General features: G+C 32.9%; 1 protein-coding gene across 1 annotated transcript; it reads left to right on the top strand.

The window, feature by feature from the left end:
- Positions 1-18894: 18894 nt before the first annotated feature.
- On the top strand, positions 18895-23782 carry LOC148194237 (putative LRR receptor-like serine/threonine-protein kinase At1g67720). The gene is made up of 15 exons (XM_088097550.1): positions 18895-19143; positions 19466-19994; positions 20087-20592; positions 20664-20796; positions 20921-20992; positions 21069-21137; positions 21220-21291; positions 21490-21558; positions 21654-21808; positions 21895-22133; positions 22298-22424; positions 22496-22564; positions 22649-22835; positions 22921-23056; positions 23259-23782. The coding sequence occupies exons 1-15, from the start codon at positions 19053-19055 to the stop codon at positions 23568-23570; spliced, it is 2766 nt and encodes a 921-aa protein (XP_087953676.1). The 5' UTR covers positions 18895-19052; the 3' UTR covers positions 23571-23782.

Genomic DNA, 23782 nt, shown 5'->3' with positions numbered 1-23782 from the left:
AAAGAGACAAGATCTTACTGATAAGCACACCATATGGTAAGGTTCTTGCTTAATTGAAACCACCCTCAATCATATGATCTTTTAACACCTGAACCCAGTTGGTAGGAATGTCATTTTTAATTGCATACAGCAGAAAAACATCTTCTGTCATCATCCTATCTTGCAAAATTCTTCCAAGCAAAATCAACCATGCAAGAATGTGTGCAGTCATTTTCTCTTCCTTGTTCAATCCATCATGAACATACAGTCTTTCCATTGTGTACCTTCCTGGAAACCTCAGCCAATTTCTATAAACTTCCTTTTTCTTCAGCCACATGTTAGTTTCAAAATTTCGTTTATGAGATTGTAATCCCTCAGCCTTCAGTCCTGCTACTTGCAACCAGACATTGTCATCAATGTAAATATTTACACCTTTTACCCGAGAGTGTATGACCTCATTAATGTTTCTTAGATTAGTGTAGAAGACTTCTACTAAATATGGCTAGCAGTCCCCTTTCATTTGCACAAAAGTTGTAAGACCTTGAGTTTCAATCCACTTCTAGAAGTGAAAACCCTCTCTTATGAACAGATCAAGATCCAAATATCTGTGAGGAACAACAATTTTCATCCTCTTCCACCTTAGAAATACATCACGAGTTCCTTCATCACTGATCCATCCTGAGGGATCAGCATTCGTTATGGCACTGATAGCCTTCCATTTTGAGTTTGGATTCTAGATAGTCTTACACAGTGTTAGGGTTTGGTTAAGAGCAACTATGAAACAACACAATACACATAGGATTTAAAAAAAATGTTTATAAGGGCGCGCAACATACAATTTCATTATTAAGCCCATTCAAATTTTCAAAACAAGAAAGCCTATATGTACCATTCAAAATCGATTTTATTAAATTTTGAGTCGATTTCAACCAAAAACAGGAAAACACGTAGAAACACTAATCGATTTCGATTATAACATAACCAATTAAAAATCGTGAAAAACAGTTTTTCATACCAAAACATCAATCAAACAAGCAATCATTAATCATCAATCATGCACACACCATACATTCTTATACAAAAAATTATAATGCATGAGTGCATGAAATTAACAATTTTCGTTACCACATGAGTTACTAAAAAAATCTTTGATATATTCCACTACAATCCATCCTTGAGAATTTCTCTGCTTTTGTAGTATCTTACTTTCCTACAAAACCTCAAATGGTTTCGATGTAGGTACCTAAATAAACTTGGGGCCTTTATGGTTAGTCATAGGAGGTTGTTCTTTAGGAATCCAATTGTACCTTCCTCTTGGAACACCAACCTTTATGTAATAACAGTTTCTTACTTTATGACCAATAGTGTTGCAGTAAAAGCATGCATTTGTAACAGGTTTGCAATTTCTTAGAATTAATTCAATTGCTCTTAGCCTTATAACCAATATCTTGCATGTTAATTGCTCTACCTTGTGACTTTAACACAACTTCCAAATTATCTCTACCAAGAGTAAATTTGGATAGCGTGCTTGTCAAGTAATCAATCTTTTCTAAATGAACAGAACAATTTTCACATTTTTTTTCTCTACAATATGAACTTCAGTTTTAACAGTTTTAATAGATTGCAAAGCATCTTCCAATTCCTATTTGAGGTTTTCATTTTCAGCAACAAGGTTGTTAATTTGATATTTAAAGTCTCTTCTTTCAAAGTTCAATCGATTTACCTTGTATTGCAATTTCATACACTAGTAAAAAATGTTGATTCTGTCACGCCATATACGCTTCGGTCATGCGAAAACCGAAGCGTAACACAATATATACCTCGGTCACAACTAAACTCGTGGTGGAACTAAGTTATTGCTTCAGTTAACATGAGAATCGGTGCCTATAACACTGCTCAGGACCTCTGCTGCTACTCTACTACACCTATGCTACTCAGTTTGATCTCAGTTTGAAAAGTCAAGCTCCTTATTGCCTCGGTTTGTTGGGAAACCGGTGCCTAAACCACTCCCTATTGCCTCGGTTTGTTGGGAAACCGGTGCCTAAACCACCCCCTATGCCTTGATCTTTCACGACCGTTCCTCTTCCATTTCACTTTTCTTTTTCTTGTTTCTCTTTCTTCTCTATGCTCCAACCTAAAGCTGCAAGCAGAACACAACAACCACCAGATCTGGGTTTGCGCTCCCGATCTCTATGCTTCTCCTACGAACCTGAAGTTGACGGGAAGTATCTCGCCGGAGGATCTGGCCAGAGGATCTTCAACCCACGGTGAAGATCTGCGTCGACGGACTACATTCTTCGTTGGTGGCGGTGAAGTGATCGGCGACGGTGAAGCTGAGGCTGTTGGCGAAGAACAGAGCGGACGCAGGAGTAGCGGTGCCCTGATTGGCTGGTGCGGTGCCCGGTCTGGTTCCGTTGCTCCGATGCAGCGATCCGTGGACGCAGGAGCACGCGGTCACGACGTTGAAGTCGCTGATTTAGGATCTGATGAGTCTTGCGTTGGTGGAGGAGAACCAGATCTGGGTGTTGGTTTCGCTGCTATTGAATGGCTCCCACAGAGGGAAGAACGACGTTGTACAAGTTGTGTTCAGTGCGGCAGAACAACCAGATCTGGGCGGTGAGCGCGGGGGCAGTGAAGTCGCTGGTGGAGCTAGTGGCGGAGGAAGGGAGCGGGATGGTGGACAAGGCGATGGCGGTGCTAAACAGCTTGGCAGGGATTGTTGCGCTTGTGGAGGCGAGAAGAGGGAGAAGTGGACTGTGCATATCGAAAAAAAAAAAAACAAGCTATTGCCTCGGTTATCTAGGAACCGAGGCATAATCCTATCTCGTTTTAACCCGGTTCAGAACCGAGGCATAAAATCACCTCTTTTTACCTCGTCCGTATATGCTTCGGTTGTAGAACCGATGCCTATAAACAAAACTAACCGATGTCATATCCCCTTACTGCACTAGTGATAGCTTCTACATGTAGTTCTTGATATGTGTCCAGCAGCATGTGATACTTTAATTCGAATGGCTCATTTTCAAAATCACTATCACTGTCTTCTAATGGTTATGAGATTAATTTAATCTTCTATTTTCTTTATGATAACCTTTCATGATTTTCTTTTATAATATTAAGATTTATTTTTTCACTATTTTACTAAAATTTCTCTCGTTTCATATATCTCACGTTTGAAGGAAAATAATCATATATGATTCGGAACCAGGACATCATAATGATTTTGATGATTTTTTTTGTTTGTATTCATAGGGTAACAATGGCTAGATTGTGAGGGCAAAAATAAGAACTAATTGCAACTAATTACATGCTTAAAGGACTAGTGCTAGCTGGGTAACACTTTTAATCAAAGTCGAAAATATTTGAGAAATTATTTTTTTTTAAAAGAAAAACAAACATATTTTTCTCAATGGCCTCTCAAGGAATATTTATTTGACACAATCATGAACTTATGTCATATTTTAGATTATTGGTTGATACTGAAATGAATTCCTCTCATTTAATTTTGTAATCTAGTTCTTTGAAAAGTAAAAAAGTTAAGAAAAGTTGGATACACGTGCATGCATGTTCTGCTCTACCTTCTGAAATGGTTAAGTGATTATTGAAAATTATCAAATGTTGCAAAAAAGTAATGCGCAATTCTGGCACTTTGTAAATTCATCTTTAGCATATCTCTTTCCAATTCTGTCACGAATCATCACAGATGTATGAACTCTGAAAGGTTGCATTCCAGATTGAGAATTTTCACAATCCAATTGTAATAAAATACATATATAATAAAGTATCAAGTTAGTAAAGTTGTTTCTTTAATTATAATTTTTAATTAAAGCCAACTTTATGTATGTGCTCTTAATTTTAGATTATAAGTTCATTATTCGAACATGAGGTTTGGAATTTATATAATATTCCAAACAAAATTATTTTTAAAAATTTTGGCATCATATTTTTTTTATTTTAGACAAAAGTTATATTAATCGTATTTAATGATTTAACTATAGTTAACTCTTATTTTATGAGAATTATGTAAAGTTTATCTGATGATGCATATTACAAATGTGGCTAACATGAACCTCTAGTGTTTGTCTTTTACCTTACATTTCAGATTGGAGAGTGATGATCACTCATTGACAAGTTTTTGGACTATCTCATACTCCATTTTGTTTGAAATTATATTCTTTTCCTCAAAAACTTCAATTATTATTTAGTGAGTAACTCGCAGTTTTGGAAGTATTTGGAAAAGGAAAAAATGATAGATTTCATATGAAATTTATGAGATCTTGAAACTCAATTGTTTTCTGAGAGACGACACTGGCAATAGTAGGACAAGAGAGAGAATAACAAATGCAATGATCTCTTGATATACGAGTGGAGAGTAGAAAAAAATAAAAAAATAAAAAAAATAAAAAAAGGAAGTGAGGAATCTCGTAAGAAAGGGAGAAGAGAAGAAAAAAAATATATCGAGTAAAAATTGTAAGAGAAAATCAGCTGATTTTACGAAAAGAAATGAAAAAGTAAATGTGAGGTTCAATTTGTAACTTCTCCGATGTGGAGATACATTATTGCTTTATTAATTATCTCATATTTAATAGATAATTCATATAAATATAATTATATTTAAAATCTTTTTTAATAAAAATTAAATAAACTTAAAGATTATGCATCAATCATATTATCTCTCACTATATTATGATATAAGTTTTGGTTCTACTCAGGTCATATTTCAATAATTAAATCATCTTTATGAGATAGTGTAAATTCTTCTATCTACAAGACAAGATTATTTTTTATACCTCTCTCTAGATTATAAGAACCTTCATCAATTCTTACTTTCTAAATATCTCTCAATGTGAATATAATAATTAATAAAGTTAGGATAATCTCTTTTAGAATCATCATTTAATACATATCATATAATCATAAAACACTTATTTTTTTTTCATTGCAAATAACTACATTCACACTTATATAATAGATTACGACATAAGTCTTGACTCTACTCAGCCTCACATGCCTCTTAAGAGATTATGACATAAGTACTGACTATACTTGGCCTCACATCTAACCAATTTTCATCTCACAAAAGTGAATACATATCATCATAAAATTTCTCCTTTCTCTCACTCAACTAGCATATATGCTTATTGTGCGAGTGTATTGTTTCGAGGTTAGTTTTCCCATTAAATACTTGGTTCGCTTAACAACCAATTCTTCTTGAGCTATTTAAATTTTCACAAATTTATTTTTGTTTAATGAGGAACTGACTCGCTCATTGACCAAGCCATGGAAACAGACCCAACAAATCCAAACCCTGTTCAATAACCCAGTCACCTTGAGCTCTTTAGAGCTTTACAAAATATTTCCACCCAGCAATAATATCACTAGCCCGACAATCTAAATCCTGGGATCCAAATCCACTAAGCTCGTCCAACAAGTTATGGCTTGTCGAATGCATGTTCGTCCAACAAGTATATCGTATGACAAGTATGGTTTGCTCAACTCATAACTAATATATATTATTTTGGTACTATTAGCCTTAACTAGTGTTTTTCTCTCTTTTACAAGTCATAATAGGTATAATTAATTTCTAAAATAAGTCCTCTTGAGCCAAATAATCCAAACTAACATATTTATCCATTCTATAGCTCTTTTTATGTTATTCCAAAGACCTCACAAATATATCAGTTGTTTATTCATTTCTCGTACTGAAAATAGTCACATTTAATTCAAAATTGACCTCAAATAGAACCAATTGACTGAATTGATATATCTAAATAATTTATATGCATACAAAAGGTCCATCCCATAAATTAGAATTCAATACTATCATCTTAATCTTACAAAATGTCATATAAATCAGATTTAGCAACAAAAACTCAATAGTTATTTAACAACATATCTACTTCACATATTTCATCAGATTCTCACTCACCCAACTCAATTAGTTATTTTTAACAAAAGAATTAACAAAATAGCTAGTTTCTCTTACTTGGACTTAAGCTTTTCTCTCAACTAAGCTCCACAAACTTTATCTCATATAGGATATTTTACTTGTACAAACAAACCTCAAATAAATGATCTGAAAACATCCTAACTATCACAAATGATTAGAGATCCATCACCTAAAAGAGTCGCATACAAGATCATTTTCCTCCTCATGCAAGCATATCTCCAAAATGATCCAAGAAAATGATAAAAGATGAACTTACTTTAAGTAAGATTTTGATTGAGTAGGATTGTTGTCTTTTACTCATTCCTTTGGTGCACTCTAATCTTCAAATAAATTAATACATTGATCAAAATCTTAGAAAAAGTGTAAAAGAAAAAATGGAAATACTTTTAAAGGGATAATAACTTTTACAAAATGAAACTCGATTTACTAATTTTTTATTAGTGACTCGAGCTTTTTAATAATAAACTAATCGCAATTCACTTATAAAGTCTATTTCTATTCTTAGGTATTTTCTAGGTTCTTATATAATTAAAAAGTGTAAATGTAAGTTATATGGTATGAAATTTGAATGTTTTATTAGTTAACTTAAAAAAGTAATGAATATGAAATTTAACTATTCAAATTTTATTTTATAAATATCAGTATCTTTCTTAAATATATTTTCTCTCTCTTCATTTTCTCTATTTTCTTTTTTGTTGAAAGATTTTATTTATTACTTTTAAATTTTGAATTTGTTTTTAATGACACTAGCAAAGAGAAACATCATCTCTAATCAATTTTGTGTGTGTATATATAGTTGCATGGCTATGCATGTATATAGTTATATGGATAAAGATGAAAAACTATTGGTTTAAAGTTGTAATGGTATACTTGATTTGATGATTAAGGATTTTCATGTAATTTTATGTATAATATGTGTATATGGGAGTACGAATTATATTAATTCAGTGGAGACCTTATTATTTTGATTACATTGATGCCTATTATGTTTTGTTTTTTTTTTCTTCTAAATTCTAATCACTAGTGCAAAAAAGACCTTTAACGTCACCCTTTAGACGTCTGACCCCCGAATATCCAACGTAAAAAATGATCGGTGGCATTTTTCGTAAATAAAACAACTATTTAGACGTCGGTTATGGCAGGGCCCGACGTCTAAATACTCATATACGTCGGCTCCCCCGAATAGACGCCAAAACTAAATGAAAAAGTTAAAAAAAATTAATTTTTTATTCTATTTAGACGTCTGTTATGGAGGGAACCGACTTTTGAAGCACTTTAGACGTCTGTTATGGAGGGAACCGACGCCTAAACCCTAAATCCAAAAATTTAAAAAGTCATTTTTTGACTCCATTTAGACGTCTGATCCCGCCACTCCGACTTCTGAAGCACTTTAAACGTCTGTTATGGAGGGAACCGACGTCTAAACCCTAAATCCAGAAATTTAAAAAGTCACTTTTTGACTCCATTTAGATGTCTGATCCTGCCACTCCGACTTCTGAAGCACTTTAGACGTCTGTTATGGAGGGAACCGACGTCTAAACCCTAAATCCAAAAGTTTAAAAAGTCACTTTTTGACTCCATTTAGACGTCTGATCCCGCCACTCCGACTTCTGAAACACTTTAGACGTCTGTTAATTGGGAGAACCGATGTTTAAACCCTAAATCCAGAAATTTAAAAAGTCACTTTTTGACTCCATTTAGACGTCTGATCCCGCCACTACGACTTCTGAAGCACTTTAGACGTCTGTTAATTGGGGGGAACCGACGTCTAAACCCTAAATCCAGAAATTTAAAAAGTCACTTTTTGACTCCATTTAGATGTCTGATCCCGCCACTCCGACTTCTGAAGCACTTTAGACGTCTGTTATGGAGGGAACCGACGTCTAAACCCTAAATCCAAAAGTTTAAAAAGTCACTTTTTGACTCCATTTAGACGTCTGATCCCGCCACTCCGACTTCTGAAACACTTTAGACGTCTGTTAATTGGGAGAACCGATGTCTAAACCCTAAATCCAGAAATTTAAAAAGTCACTTTTTGACTCCATTTAGACGTCTGATCCCGCCACTCCGACTTCTGAAGCACTTTAGACGTCTGTTAATTGGGGGGAACCGACGTCTAAACCCTATATAGGTCCGACGTCTATAGAGACGTCTGACCTAAAGGGTCCGACGTCTCATTAACGTCACCCATATAGACGTCGGACATAGATCAGACATTAAAAGCCCAAAATAACAGACGTCTAAAGTCCTTTTTTCACTAGTGAATATTTTCACTTAAGAAAAATATTCTCACAAATTTAGACTAAGCTATCTTTTCAATATGATTTTTTGTCAAGCAAGAAGTTCCCACTCAAGTGAAAATCAAGGCAAAACAAATCTCTTGTTTAAGTGATATCATTTAAGTAAGGTGATATCTCTCAAACAACTTTTTCTCGCTCCCTTAAACATGTTTTATAAGTGTTTTCTTGTTTAATAATCTTAGTTAATATATTATGTAAATTTTGAATGTTTTATTCCAAAAAATTGTTGAAATAATAAGAATAATAATATGGTGATATAAATTACATGACTTTTATTAGATATTGAGTAAATTATGTTAATATATTAGAAATGAGGTTGATGAATTGAATTGGTTATGAAATAATACGTTATTAATTTTAGTAGTATGATGTATTGAATGTGTATACCATTGATGTAATGATGTCGATAAGCAATGATAATGGACACATATACATTAAATTATATATTTGATTGAATTAGTTGTGATATGAGTTTGTTTACAATTGATGTAGAGATTGTGGGGAATAGTGTAAGTCTAAGTCCCACATTGGATAGAAATGAGAAAGTAGAGTATTATATAAAGGTGAAAGACCCATTAACCCATAACCTTAAGGTTTTGGGTAAAGAGTGGTGTTAATCCCTTATATAGTTGGCTCAGATGTTATTGGTGTTTGTGTAACCCATAGGGAACCTCCTCCTCGATAGACCCAATAGTGGTATCAGAGCCGATGGTTAAGGTTTTGGGTAGAGAGTGGTGTCAATCCTTTATATGGTTGGTCTCATATCTCATTGGTATTTGTGTCTCTCCGGTGAACCTTCCCCCCCCTCCTTTATCTTCATTAGTAATGTGCATCACATTTTCTTCATCATCATGACAGTTCATTCTTTGCTAATGAACAAGGAGACTACTTTGTAACTCATCAATTGTCATAATCTCTAAATTGTTTGATTCTTCAATTGAGCAAACAATGTAGTTAAATTTAAAGACCTTGGACCTTAATCTTTTCGCAGTGATAACACTTTCACCCATATGTTCACCACATGCTTTCATGCTTTTAGCAACCTTTAGAGTATGAGCAAAATACGAATTCACCATCTTTCATTCCTTCATCTGTAAAATTTCAAACTCTCTGTGTAATGCTTGCAACTGTGCTCTTTTCACCCTAGTAGAGCCTTGGAATTTTTGCTTCATTGAATCCCAAATGTCTTTAAACGTGTCATCATTAAGTATTATATCTAACACTTCACGGTCTATAGCTTGATAAAGGTAATTCTTTATCTTCAAATCTTTTAACTTATGCTCCTCCACCAATTTAACTTCTTCCTCTGAAGGTGTTGCTCCATCTGCAACTTTGGTGATCTCATGCTCTACCAAATTCCAATACTGTTTGGAACACAGGAAATTTTCCATCAACTTTGCCCAATGATCATAATGACCAGCAAATTTTGGGATCGCAAGTTGCACATACTTATCATTCTTTGTCATTCTGTTTTCACACTCTTTCTGAAAGAAATTTGTTGTTTCTTTCCACTCACTCACCACTGTTTCTCTCACTCTCAAGGAGATTTAGGATCAGGCCCCTATATAGGAGCTCTGATACCAATTGTTAAACACAAAATAATATATTCTCTGAAGGTATGTGCTGCATATTACAAATGAAGATAAAGGAGGGGGTATTCACCGGGGAGACACAAATACCAATGAGTATGAACCCAACACTAGTACAAAAACAGCGTATAACATCACGCGTTCAACGTCGAACCACTGAATAACCAACGTTAAAAATGAGCAGTGACATTTTTGTAAATAAATGCAATTATTAAACGTCATTTAGAATTGTAATTCGACGTAAAAGGATATAAAATGTCGAATGACTTTTAAATTCGACGTCAAAAGGTTAGTGAATTCAATAAAAATTTGAGCAGGAGATTGAAAATTCATTCACTTTATCTTAGCGCGCGATACTCTCTTCTCTTCTCAAACTTTTCTCGAACAAAGTTTGACGAGCATCACATGTAATCTTTCTTTCATTTGATACAAATGCATGTTAACTAATTACTTTATGTATGATTTTTGTTTGTTTTAACCGATTATTTTCGTGCTCTTGTCCTTCATAGGCGCATTCTGCTTTCTCTTTCGCTGTGACGAAACTTTATTCTAACAAACCCACCTTTTGAAGGTTAGTTTTCGTTTTCGTTTTTGTTTTGAAGAACTTATTTGTTGAACTTGTTTGTTATTTTTTTTTTGAACTTGTTTGTTGTTGTTGTTTAGTTGAACTTGTTTATTGTTGTTGTTTGATTGAACTTGTATGTTGTTGGTTATTATTGTTTGTTGTTGATACTACATTACACGCTCATAGTTCATGCTTTATAAAATACCAAAAACTGAAATTTGTTGTTTTTTTGCTTTTCAGGTCTTGTAGAGTTCTAAGAAAGGATCACAATTAATTAAAAAAAACAAAAAAATTGATTAACGTCGAATATTGACAAAATTCGACGTTAAGTTAACGTTATATAATAAAAAAAATTCGACGTAAATTTAATGTGTCTCCTGATATGACTTCGTTTGCGAATTTGCCGTTAAAAGCCCAAAATATTCGACGTTGTACGCGATTTTTGTACTAGTGCAACCATATAAGGGATTGACACCACTCTCTACCCAAAACCTTAAGGCAATGGGTTAATGGGTCTTTCACCTTTATATAGTACTCTGCTTTCTCATTTCTATCCAATGTGGGACTTAGACTCACACTTGGATTTCCAACTATCTCCCCCTCAAAGGTGAGTCCCTTCCACATTGGTACACTCCCCCTCTAGGGGAAACTGGTTTCTTGACTCTGGGTGCAGCAATCATATGAGTGGCAATAAGGAGTGGTTTTCTAACATGGATGAAAGCTTTATGCACACTATCAAGCTTGGTAATAATACTAGATTGAATGTAATGGGAAAAGGTAATGTTAGACTGAATGTCAATGGATTTACAAACAAAAAAAATGCTAGAGTACAAACAAAGTCCCACATCGGATAAAAGAAGAGTTGGACATGAGTTTATATACACATAGGTACCTTCATTGGTAAGAGGCCTTTTGGAGTGGTACCAAAATCAAATCCGTGAAGGCTTGACCCAAAGCGGACAATATCTTACCAGTGTGGAAATATGTGTGTATGTCGAACCTCCCCAACAGTGGTATCATAGCCCAAGGTTCGGGTCTGGTGACTGAGCTCAAACGAGTACGTCCCTCCATGATCAGGTGAGTCAGGCAGGTGGCCAGTGACAGATCACCAGATGAATCATGAGAGGTGGAGAGCAAGAGATGCTCAATGTTGACCATGGTGTGCTCATGGTGTACTCGAGGAGGATGTTGGGGTACAAACTAGTACAAAATTTTAATTTTATTAATTTTGGTTAAATATGGTTAATAACTATGATAATTGAATATGTTGGACTTTAATTATTGTCAAGTGTGTTTATTAAAGAGAAAAATTAATATTAATATGCAATTATCTTTAACAGAATATCTTAATAAAAAAAGTGTGACAATAATTAAAAATTAATGTTTTTAATTACCTAATTATTAATGAAATTTAAATAAAATTAATAAAATGAAATTTTTATATTAAAACTGTGATATTTTTTTATTGTATTAAAAATAAAATATGATACTTATTGCACTTAACAAATCATTTATCCATAAAAATTGTATCGTTTTACTTTAAGAAAATATTTAATTTGATTCCATAGAATGGCTCAATATGTTGTCATTCAATATAACTAAGATTTATAATAAATAAATATAAGTAATCCTTAACCTATAACTTATATTATAATTAAAATTTATAATTACAAAATTGATTAAACTAAACTTCAATGATGATTAATGATATTTCTTAATCAGATAAACTTGTCTCTATCACTGCGACTTCAATATATATATAATATTGAAGTGCCTGCCTCTGAAAATTGTTCTTTGATCAATATTTTGACACAGTTGAATTATTACTCAAATATGTTAGTCTTAAAAATATCACTTCTGATGACTCGTAGATCTAATGTCACTTTCTCTCATTTAATTTATGCCTTTGTTTTGGTGGCTAGAGATGAGATATTTTGAAGGATTAAATTTTAAAATTAAATTTTAACCTAGTTTCAATTATAAAATATAACATAAATTATCTTGACATCACTGAAATAAACACAATTAGTGAACCAACTGAATAATGATTAATTGGATGACAAAATATTAATGTTAGATCCGAGATTAATCACTCTTGAGTTTTATAATTAAGAAACCAGTTTGGTCACTTTTTATATAGAGTTGCATGGGTTGGTAGATTCAACTTCATTTATTGTTATTAATTACAAAACAGGGGCAAACGAAAATAAAGAAAAACAACAAATGAAAAAAGAAAAAGAAAACTACCCTATTTAACCTATCATATATTAATTAAATTAATGGTTCAAAGTGTTATGTAAGATTATGAAATATCATGTAAAATGATTGATATGAATACGTCGATTAAATCAATGTTGTAAAGTCATATCGAGTCATGCGCTATGGTTAGAGGTGTCAAATGAGCCCCTTTAATAAGATTTGGCCCTAGCCCATGTGGGTTGGGGCCAAAAAAGCCCACAGGGCCAAAAAAAACTCTTTATTAAAAAAGTCCACAGGGCTAAAAGCCCCTAAAGCCCTATAGGCCAGGGCCAGCCCATGGGCTTTCCTTTTTACAAAATTTAACGTCCAGAAACATAATATTATCATACAAGTAATCACAAATCATGTGTATTTTTTATCCAGCTTTCATTTTATCTTTGTTAGTAATAACTTATAACTATAATTGATTCATGTGTAATTATATTTTTTTACCAATAAAATTAATTTTCTACTTCATAACTGTTTCTATATTAATTAGTTTAATAATAATGCTTTTATACAATTATTCCTTAATTTCCAAATTTTGTTTTGATAATTTTTTCATCTTAATTTTGGTTTGTAAATTTGACGGTTCAGAGATATCCACATAAAATAGGTTTAAAAGTTAAAAAATTTAATTTTCAACTTAATTAATATTTCAAATATTTATATAAATATCAGAATTCGATTATTGAAAAATCGAATTTTCAACTGTGTTACTTTTATAATTTCTGTTTTGAAACTTTTTTCATTTTCTTTTAAATAAAAATAATAATAATAATTTTTTTTAACTTTTCAAAATAATAAAATTATATATTTAAAATGTACTTATAATTAAAAAATTATTTTAAATAAGTTTTTATAAAATCAATATTTATACATTTATATTTAATTAAAAAGATATTAAATATCATGTAAATTTTGAAAATTATTGAACTTGTAAAGTAAATAAAAGAAATAACTAAAAAAACATTAAAAGTGAATTAATTTAGTTTGGGGGCTAGCCCCATCCTAACCCTACCCCAGCCCACTTTATGTGGGGCTTTAGGGGTTGGGGCTTTTAAAAAGCCCCCTATTAAGTGGGCTAGAAAATTGGGGCTTGATTTTGGAAGGGGTTAGGGTCAACCCATGGGCTAGGGGCTCAAATGACACCTCTAGCTATGGTATATTTTATTAATAGAAATATACTCACATTGTACTTTTTATACAATTTCTTTCTTTTAAAAAATTATTACAAATTTCAATAACCAAACATACATTTTATGGAGTAAAATTAAATACTCATATCATTTAGAAAAATGTTTATATAACTATATAAGCCATTCTATGTTTTTACATCAAAATTAAATAGAAATTAGTTAAAATTAAATATATATATATATATATATATATATATATATATATATATATAATAATAATAAGTAGTAGTAGGGATACGATACAAGCCTATTTAATATATATTTTTTAAATTCCACTATTGAAGAAAAAAATACGAAATAAATTGTAGAGAATAATAATAAAATATCTTCCAAAAACTCTAAGTAATTTTAACTAATTATAGTAAGAATAAAGTAATTTTAAACTAGTAAGAATAAAGTAATTTTAAACAATTATAGTAGAATTGATGTGTACTGTAACATCTCATCTTTAATAGTAAAATACTACTAAAATGAATATTACATATATGATGAACTAACTAATATAAGAAACAAACCTACGAAAGACAATATTTATACCTGTAGATTCGTCCGACTTCTTTACTAAATTCCCTCGATCACCTATCGCTGAAGTAACTCAAACAAATGTCTCCCTAAGCTCACACCAAACAGGTGATCATCGCAAAAGAGAAAACATACAAGGATATACAACAGAAAAGCAAGGGTAAGCTAGTTTAAACAAAGATTAATCATATACTCATTTACTAAGTTTCATACAAGCATACTTATTCATTTACATCAAATAACTCTTCATACATAACACCACAATGACTTTGACCGTCCAGACTTAGAATGATTGTCGAGCTATGGCGGTCATGCACTCGTGGTGGCTTCTACAACTTTGCAAAGCCATTGCCAATGGGTTTCACCCTACCACACTCACGAGGTTAGTCTGTCCCGGGCCTTGAGGCATACTGGAAACCCCCAAGACTAAGACCTCCTACTACTCCTCACGACATGGTTCAATCCTCTCTACTTGAGAATGAAAGACCATTGGAATTTCAGGATAACCCCAAGACTGAGCTCCTTGCAAATCATTCTAAACTTACACAGGGCACCACCATGAAACCTCTTCGTAAGGATCATGGAATTATGTCCATCAACCATACTTTAAAACCACATACTTTCATGTGTAGTTAACATCTAGGTTTATCCTCTTTTATATAATACAAAACACTCTCAAACATACTTCACAAACCAAACAACACCCAACATAGTACAACACAAGATGATAGAAAAAGATAGTAAACTAACTCAACTTTCGCACAGCGCACCCCATTCGCATAGCGAGATCAGGAGTTTCTTGCACAGCGACACAACTCGTTGTGCGAATTAACTCGCAGAGGTACCAGACCTCAAACCCCTCGCATAGCGCACCCAAGTCGCTATGCGAATGCTCAAACATAAACCAACCTTCCAAACCACTCGTTATGCGCCCCTTTCCCTATTCAAATAAAACTAGAAATAACTCCAGACCCCTACCAGTCGCATAGCGCCCCGAATCGCTATGCAGATCATCAAAGAAAGAGGAACCCTCTCAAACCATTCGCACAACGAGCCCATTCGTTGTGCGAATGCCCTGGCAGAGAGCATCTTGCCAAGGTGACTCGTTATGCGAATCCATTCGCATAGCGAGTCTGCATAATCTACAAAACGAAATTCTACAGAATTATGCAACTCAACCAGCCATTACCAATTCTAACCATTAATCCCAACTTCTAACACCCTTAGATTGTTGTATATACCTAATTAGACCTGACTAAGTGATTCTAAACCTTCACAACATCAATCCGAAGTAATTATGAACTGATTCCTACTATAAAACATCAAAATTATCAACTTAGGGACCCAAATTCTAATCTGCCACTTTGAACCTGCTTTTGACCATTTTAATGACTCAAACAAGTCACATATAACTTACCTAAATTGTCCCAACAAACCAAATAAGCACTTAACCTCTAATTCTCAATTTCACTACCTCACTTCCATTAAAATAACCCAAAACACTAGCCAATTCACTTAACATACTATAAAGACTATACTAACATATTGCACTCATCTATCATACTCAATTACAGTATACTCCACATCCAGAATCAGTTCACAAACATCATTCCACAATTCCACAGTTACATTCCAGTACATATCAGTTCATCTACTAAAACCAAAGATAATTGTGACTCAAACAGCACAATAACACATATTTCAACATACATATGCCATACAACTAATTTAAAGAAAGTACCTAGCTTCCCTTACCTTGACTCCACAACTCACGCCCGCAAAACGCCACGCGGATTACTTGCGGTACAAGGAACTCTCAGAAAACCTACAATTCACCGATTAACAGTTGGAACCCAACCTTAGAGTCACTAGAAATTTAGGAATTCAAGAAGATGAACATCGGGTTCATGCAAGAACAGAAACATCTACAAAAGTTAAGAACCCTAAAGGCCAAGAAAGAGGGGTTTTCACTTACTTGACCAAATCCAAAAATTAATCGGTGGAAGAGATAGCTCTTGACGCCAGGATCGTTTAGGCACCTCCTGATCGTCAAACCGACACCCCAAATGAGAAAAGATTTAGAGAGAAGACAGAGAACTCTAGGTGAATAAGGTTATAGAGAGATAGAGGTGTTTTAGATAATGAACTGAGCTTTAGAAAGTTCTATTTATATTATAAGATTATTTTAAAATAAAATGCTCGTCTCACTATTTTAATACACCTATCTACTCTAATACTTTATTTTCTAGGTCCTTACATGTACCACCCTAAAAATTAAATAACTAACTATTATAAACTCATTAAATTTTTTTACCATACACAAAATATATAAAATATAAATATTTGTAAGAGAATTAAAATACAGAAACTTTATTAACTTTCAGAATTATTTTTTCTATTTAATACATATGTAACATATTCTATTTAGAACATATGTAACTATATATGTTTGGTGTATAATTATCAATTCACTAAGTTATTAAAATAATTTAAGAAAATATATATAAGAGGAGACATTTTGGTTAATAAATTACAATAATTTATTTTCATTTAAAATCCAACATACATCAACCACATAAATGAGACTTTGATTAACATATAAAAATAAATTCAACAAAGTGGAATATACAGTAACTTCTTCCAAAGATAAATATTAAATGTACTTATCAAATTTAGATTTATAAATAAATTTAAGAGAAATTGACACGGTAATTTTATTGCAATTCAAGTCGCACATCTACAAATGTCATTATATAAAATAATTACCTCATCGGTTTTATTTAACTTGATATCTTATACCATCAATGAAACAAGAAAATTATTATTACATTATAAGTGACAATAGTTCATATTCAAATCAAACAATAATTCAGATATCATTTATGACTACAAATTCTTATAAGTTTCATAGTTCTCATTAAGAAATTGTAATATAATATAATTCATTTAAATAAAATCATAAATCAATCATATGAAGTTCATATTCATTTTTTATTTATAAAAATATACATATTAAATAAATTAAAGAGAAAAAAAATTAGGTCGTGCAAAAATTGGACAAAAATCAGGTTAAGCTGTAGTGGTATTTTCATTTAGGTAAAATACCTTTCATTTAAGCGAAAATAAGACAAAAACACAATATTATTTTCAATTTTATTTTTGTTTACACAAAAATAAGATAAAAAAGTAAGGTACGAGTCTTTAACCTAATTTTGTTTGAACGAAAATCCTCCACAAAAATTTCAAAAAAATCATCTTCCATTATGCAATTGAACCAAATTTCAAGGATAATTTAAAAATATTTCAATAATAAAACTTCCAAACAATTCAAATTATTAATGCAAACCTTTGATCAAACATCATCCTTTACTCATTTTAATTTAATCTTGATTATTGAAACTCAATGTATACTTCATTCACATTATACTCATAAACTAGTATGAAACAAAATTATAGAAACCAACCATACTTTTCAAAATCATATTCACAATTCAACTTTTAATTGTTCAATTCAAAATATTTTAAAATTATATTAACTATGTCTCAAAGAATATTTAATCTCAAACATGATATGAGTTTAAACAAAAAAAAAACATCATTGTATAGAAATAAAAATCTTATGATCATATTATCTTTACTTTCATTACCTATTCTTAAAGTTCTAAAAAAAACATAAATAGTTTCATTTATCTCTTGTTCCGGTTATTTCAATTAAAGTTCTAGCTCCCAAATATAATTAATTTTTTAGTATATGTTATATCAAACTGAAAATAATTACTTTTTTTAATAGATCCTATCAAAATTAATAATATATTTTTAAAAAATAAATAAAAACTTACTGTTTAAAGTTTCATCCCATAGAAATGTTCCTTAATTACTCATATCACCTACTATGAACAACTATCGAATTCTAAAAAAGACTAAAAGCAAGAATTTTGAAAGAAATTATAAAAAAAATGAGAAAGAAAAAGTTAAGAGAAGAGAGGAAGAAAAGAAAAATAAGAGTGAGAGGGTGAATAACGTCATACAGTGAACATTCTAGAGTTTTTCTTTTTAAAAAAATTATCTTAGAATATATATATATATATATATATATATATATATATATATATATTTCTATACATTTTGAAGATTAAATAGATAAAAAACTAAGATATGTTATATGATTTGAAGATATTATGTAATATTTTTTCTAAATGATATTATTATTTAATTTTATTCCACAAAGTGTATATTTGGTTATAAAAATTATAAAGAAAAGAGGTGCAGTAGAAACTTTATGTGGGCCCTCTCAGGACCCTCTGTCGTCTAGTTGCACAGGTCACAGGTCACTCAGGTCCCACTTTCCGTAGCTACTGAAACTTGTGTCATAGTATGCTATCTCCTCGCACATGCAGAATCTGAACTTCTTACTTTACTGCTCTAATATTTTTCCGTATTCATTATTTCTATTATTCACTATTGAATTTAATGTTAACAGAATATATCTGATATTGGTTTCATATTGTTTATATCTTTTTAAAAGAATAACAAAGTATCGTGGCAGGTATATTTGTTGTTTCAGGATCTTGCTTTGTTTATTTTTCAGTGTGACAAAGAAACTCAAACTTCTGTTTTGGTACCGTTGAGGTCGCTTTCTCAGTTGAATTTCCTTCATACATTTATTGTTTATAGTGTGGTGCTCTCTTTAGAAACCTTCTTGGAGAAGAAATGGAGAATAGGGTACCCTTCTTCATCTTCCTGTCCTCTTTCTCATTCACGCTGCTACTTCTCTTGCACCTTTCTTCTGCTCAGATTCCAGGTACCCTCTTCTCTGCTTTTGCTTATTTCAAACTTTCTTCTCTACCCTTCTATTGGTTTCCACAAAGATTGAGTATTTTTCTTCTCTAGCACCGGTTTCTGCAATAAAATGAAGAGTGTGTTTTTGTTTTGATGTTCGCCATTGTGCTCTGTAGTCTCTGTTCTCTGGCACTGATTCTTGGTTCTTTTATCACTGTTTCTTCTTTTATCTCAATTCTCGATAGACTATTATTGTCTGATATTTACTTGATTTGATTTCCTCAGTAAAATCTGGATACTAGATTATGCTGTTATTTGGTGACAAAATATGTCATGTTTCGCAGGTTTTGTGAGTCTGGACTGTGGTGGTAAAGAAAATTTCACTGACGAAATTGGTCTTCCATGGACTCCTGATGAACTTAGGTATGGAGACATAAGCACTATATCAGTTGCAAATGAGACACGGAAGCAATACACAACAGTACGACATTTTCCTGCTGATTCTAGAAAATACTGCTACTCACTTGATGTTGTTAGTAGGACAAGGTACTTACTGAGGGCGTCGTTCTTGTATGGGAACTTTGATGCAAACAATGTTTATCCAAAATTTGACATTTTTGTTGGTGCTACTCATTGGTCGACTATAGTTATATCTGATGCTAACACCATAGAAATGAGAGAGCTCATATTTCTGGCTTTAAGTCCTACAGTTAGTGTATGTTTATCAAATGCAACAACTGGAAAGCCATTCATATCTACTCTTGAACTCCGGCAATTCAATGGTTCAGTTTATTATACATACACCGAGGAACACTTTTACCTCAGTGTATCCGCCAGGATAAATTTTGGTGCAGATAGTGATGCTCCAATCAGGTATTAGGTTTAATCTTTTCTGTTTCATAGGTTGCTCTAGTTAATCTTCTGAAGACTCATTTCATTCATTGTGTGTATTTCTGCCATATCAGGTATCCTGATGACCCATTTGATAGAATTTGGGAGTCAGATTCTATCAAGAGAGCAAACTATCTTGTCGATGTTGCTGCAGGAACTAGGAAAATTTCCACCAACAAATCAATTGAAGTTAGCAGTGATGAAATGCCTCCAATGAAAGTAATGCAGAGTGGTGTAGTGGGCACAAATGGATCTCTAACTTACAGGTTGAACTTGGATGGTTTTCCTGGTTTTGCGTGGGCAGTCACCTATTTCGCAGAGATTGAAGATTTGGCTGAAAATGAATCCAGGAAATTCAGACTAGTACTTCCTGGTCATCCGGATATTAGTAAGCCTGTAGTAAATATTGAAGAAAATGCTCCAGGAAAATATCGCCTCTATGAACCAGGATATACCAATTTATCCTTACCCTTTGTTTTGTCATTTAAATTTGCCAAAACATCTGATTCTGCCAGGGGCCCTCTTCTAAATGCCATGGAGATTAATGAGTATTTGGAGAAAAATGACGGCTCTCCTGATGGTAAGTTAAATCCTCTTTGAAGCATCCTATTATATTTTCTGTGCCTGGATTTCATGGTTTCCACTTTGCAGGAGAAGTTATATCTAGTGTACTTTCACACTACTCCTCAGAAGAATGGGCACAAGAAGGCGGTGATCCTTGTCTACCTGTTCCATGGTCATGGGTCCGCTGTAGCTCAGATCAACAGCCAAAAGTAGTTTCAATGTAATACTCTACATGTTTTAAGGTTTATATAACAAACAAACGAAAAAGAAAAGAGAAAGAGAAGGAAAGAAAAACCAGCTAGCTTTTTGTAATAACAGTTGCTTTGTATTGGTGGTGATGGCAGTTTGTTGTCCAATAAAAACTTGACGGGCAATATTCCTTTGGAGATAACCAAACTCACTGGTCTGGTTGAACTGTAAGTTCTGTTTTGCTTTCGTATTTTGCTTCAAATCTTTCAAACTTGAGGCACAATGATTTGATTCATGGTGCAGATGGCTCGATGATAACATGTTGACTGGCCCAATACCAGATTTCACAGGATGCATGGACTTAAAGATCATGTAATGGCACATAAGTTCTTCGTATATTATTTTTTTCTTTTCTTTGTAGTTTTAACTGAACCAGAACATCTTCCTCTTGCAGTCATCTTGAGAACAACCAGTTGACAGGTGCGCTCCCAACATCTTTGGTGAACCTTCCAAACTTGAGGGAATTGTAAGCTATCTTGAACTTGGTATCGTTATTCGATCAAATTTGAACTTAGATATACTTTTTTGTAAATCCAAATATGACTTACAAGCTTAGCAACAGTCACTGCAGTAATAAGTACTTTTTTGTTGATGTCCTTTGTCCTATTTTGATAATACATGGTTTATTTTGACACAATTTTTGTAACACTTGAAATGGTTGTAGGTATGTCCAAAATAATATGTTATCCGGAACTGTACCATCGGATCTTCTGAAGAAAGTTTCTTTTCTAAAGTGAGTACGTTGTTTACTTCAACTTAAATGCTATGCAGCATTACACTTCACCATTTTCACATAAGGACCTATACTTTTACTTTGCTCCCTAACAGCTACTCTGGAAACGATAATCTTCGTAAAGATAGCAGAAAAAAGACACCCTTGTATGTGATTATTGGTGCATCAGTTGGAGCTGCTGTTCTGCTTTTGGCCACTATTATATCATGCTTGTTTAAGCATAAAGGAAAAAACAGATATTACGAACAAAGTAGGACTCTGAATCAAAATTATATACCATTTCTTTCTGAGATTTTTGAGACGGCAGAATGTGATATTTGTTTACACTGTTTACAGACAGCCTTGTTTCCCACCCTTCTCAAAGTATGGAGCCTACTAAAAGCATTGGTCCTGCAGAAGCTGCACATTGCTACAGCTTTTCTGAAATCGAAAAATCTACAAATAATTTTGAGAAAAAAATTGGTTCCGGTGGTTTTGGAGTTGTTTACTATGGAAAACTGAAAGATGGAAAAGAGATAGCAGTTAAAGTTCTAACCAGTAATTCCTACCAGGGCAAACGAGAGTTCTCCAACGAGGTAACCTGCACTTCATAAACCACTTCGGCAATCAAACATTGCAGACATCTCAGTTTAATTGACTTAGTTAAATTTTCATGTCTTGATCTGTAGTATATTTCTTACTAAGCTGTGTTGGCATTGAATAGATATTCATATTATAGTTATGTTTTTGTTTGATCCAGGTGATTCTTCTGTCAAGAATACATCATAGAAACTTGGTACAGCTTCTCGGCTATTGTCGAGAAGAAGGAAATAGCATGCTCATTTATGAGTTCATGCATAATGGAACTCTCAAGGAACATCTTTACGGTAAGTAAGCCCGCATGATTTTAATGAAGAATCTGAAATCAATGTACTAAACCATTCATAAATTTCTATAGCCCCATTAACACACGGACGGAGTATCGATTGGAAGAAGCGCCTAGAGATTGCAGAAGACGCTGCAAAAGGTTTATAGTACATCACTTATGTATATAGTTTAAGATGATTGAATTGTACATTGTTATTAAGCGTGTCATCTTATGCATGTTCAGGGATTGAGTATCTCCACACAGGCTGTGTTCCTGCAGTCATCCACAGAGACTTGAAAAGCAGCAACATTCTTCTTGACCGACAAATGAAAGCCAAGGTTTCAGATTTTGGTCTTTCAAAACTTGCTGTGGATGGGGCATCCCATGTTTCTAGCATAGTACGAGGAACAGTAGGATATTTGGATCCTGAGTAAGGCCTTCACTGTTTTCCATGAATTTACTGTTTATTATTTGTTGGGTGCCACGACAAAGTTTATCATTGTAACTTTCAACAGGTACTACATTTCTCAGCAGCTTACTGACAAGAGTGATATTTATAGTTTTGGGGTAATTCTTCTTGAACTCATATCTGGTCAAGAAGCAATATCCAATGACAACTTTGGTGCTAATTGCAGAAACATAGTCCAATGGGTGAGTTTTAATTTCTAAGAAAAAGCATACTTTGATGTTATAAATAACAATAATTTGATGTTAATAGATTTGAAGAACTTGCATGTCATTGAATTACATTTATTACACCGATACTTTAAACTGGATAACATATACTTATATTTGTCTTTGATATGTATAAATATATATATGATATCAGTATCTAAACTATGTTGTTTGATAGGCAAAACTACACGTTGAGAGTGGAGACATACAAGGTATCATTGATCCCGTGCTGCAGAACAAATATGACCTGCAATCAATGTGGAAAATAGCAGAGATAGCATTGATGTGTGTTCAACCACATGGACACATGCGGCCATCAATTTCAGAAGTTCTGAAGGAGATACAAGATGCCATTGCTATTGAAAGAGGCTCCGAAGGAAATTCGGATGAGCCAAGAAATTCGGTTCATTCTTCGGTCAACATGGATTTGGTTGCTCCTCAGAGCTTCCTCTCAATTGATGATTCCATTGCACAACCTACCGCACGATAGAGTAAACACATGCACATTTTTTTACTTCCTTTTAAATATTGGCAAAGCCATCAAGATCCAATTTCTCCTAGTTCTAGCTTTCAAATTTTGCCTTTTGCTTAGTTGAATGTGCCAAATGTACACTTTTTGGAACGGAACATAGTGATTGTGTGATTTTTTTTTACGACAAAGTTTAAACTTTAGCCACTATTTATACAAATCTTTACAAATCT

The sequence above is a fragment of the Vigna umbellata genome, chromosome 8 (genome assembly GCF_029865625.1).
Source record: "Vigna umbellata cultivar VRB3 chromosome 8, Vumbellata_1.0, whole genome shotgun sequence".
Classification (NCBI taxonomy): Eukaryota; Viridiplantae; Streptophyta; class Magnoliopsida; order Fabales; family Fabaceae; genus Vigna; species Vigna umbellata.
This window is presented reverse-complemented; position numbering and strand designations above follow the sequence as displayed.

Excerpts from the sequence above, each read along its gene's own strand:
- LOC148194237 (XM_088097550.1), top strand. The coding sequence starts at position 19,053 with ATGGAGAATAGGGTACCCTTCTTCATCTTCCTGTCCTCTTTCTCATTC. Across the intron at positions 20,993-21,068 it reads CTCACTGGTCTGGTTGAACT|ATGGCTCGATGATAACATGT; the intron begins GTAAGTTCTGTT and ends TTCATGGTGCAG. Across the intron at positions 21,809-21,894 it reads AAACAGATATTACGAACAAA|ACAGCCTTGTTTCCCACCCT; the intron begins GTAGGACTCTGA and ends CACTGTTTACAG.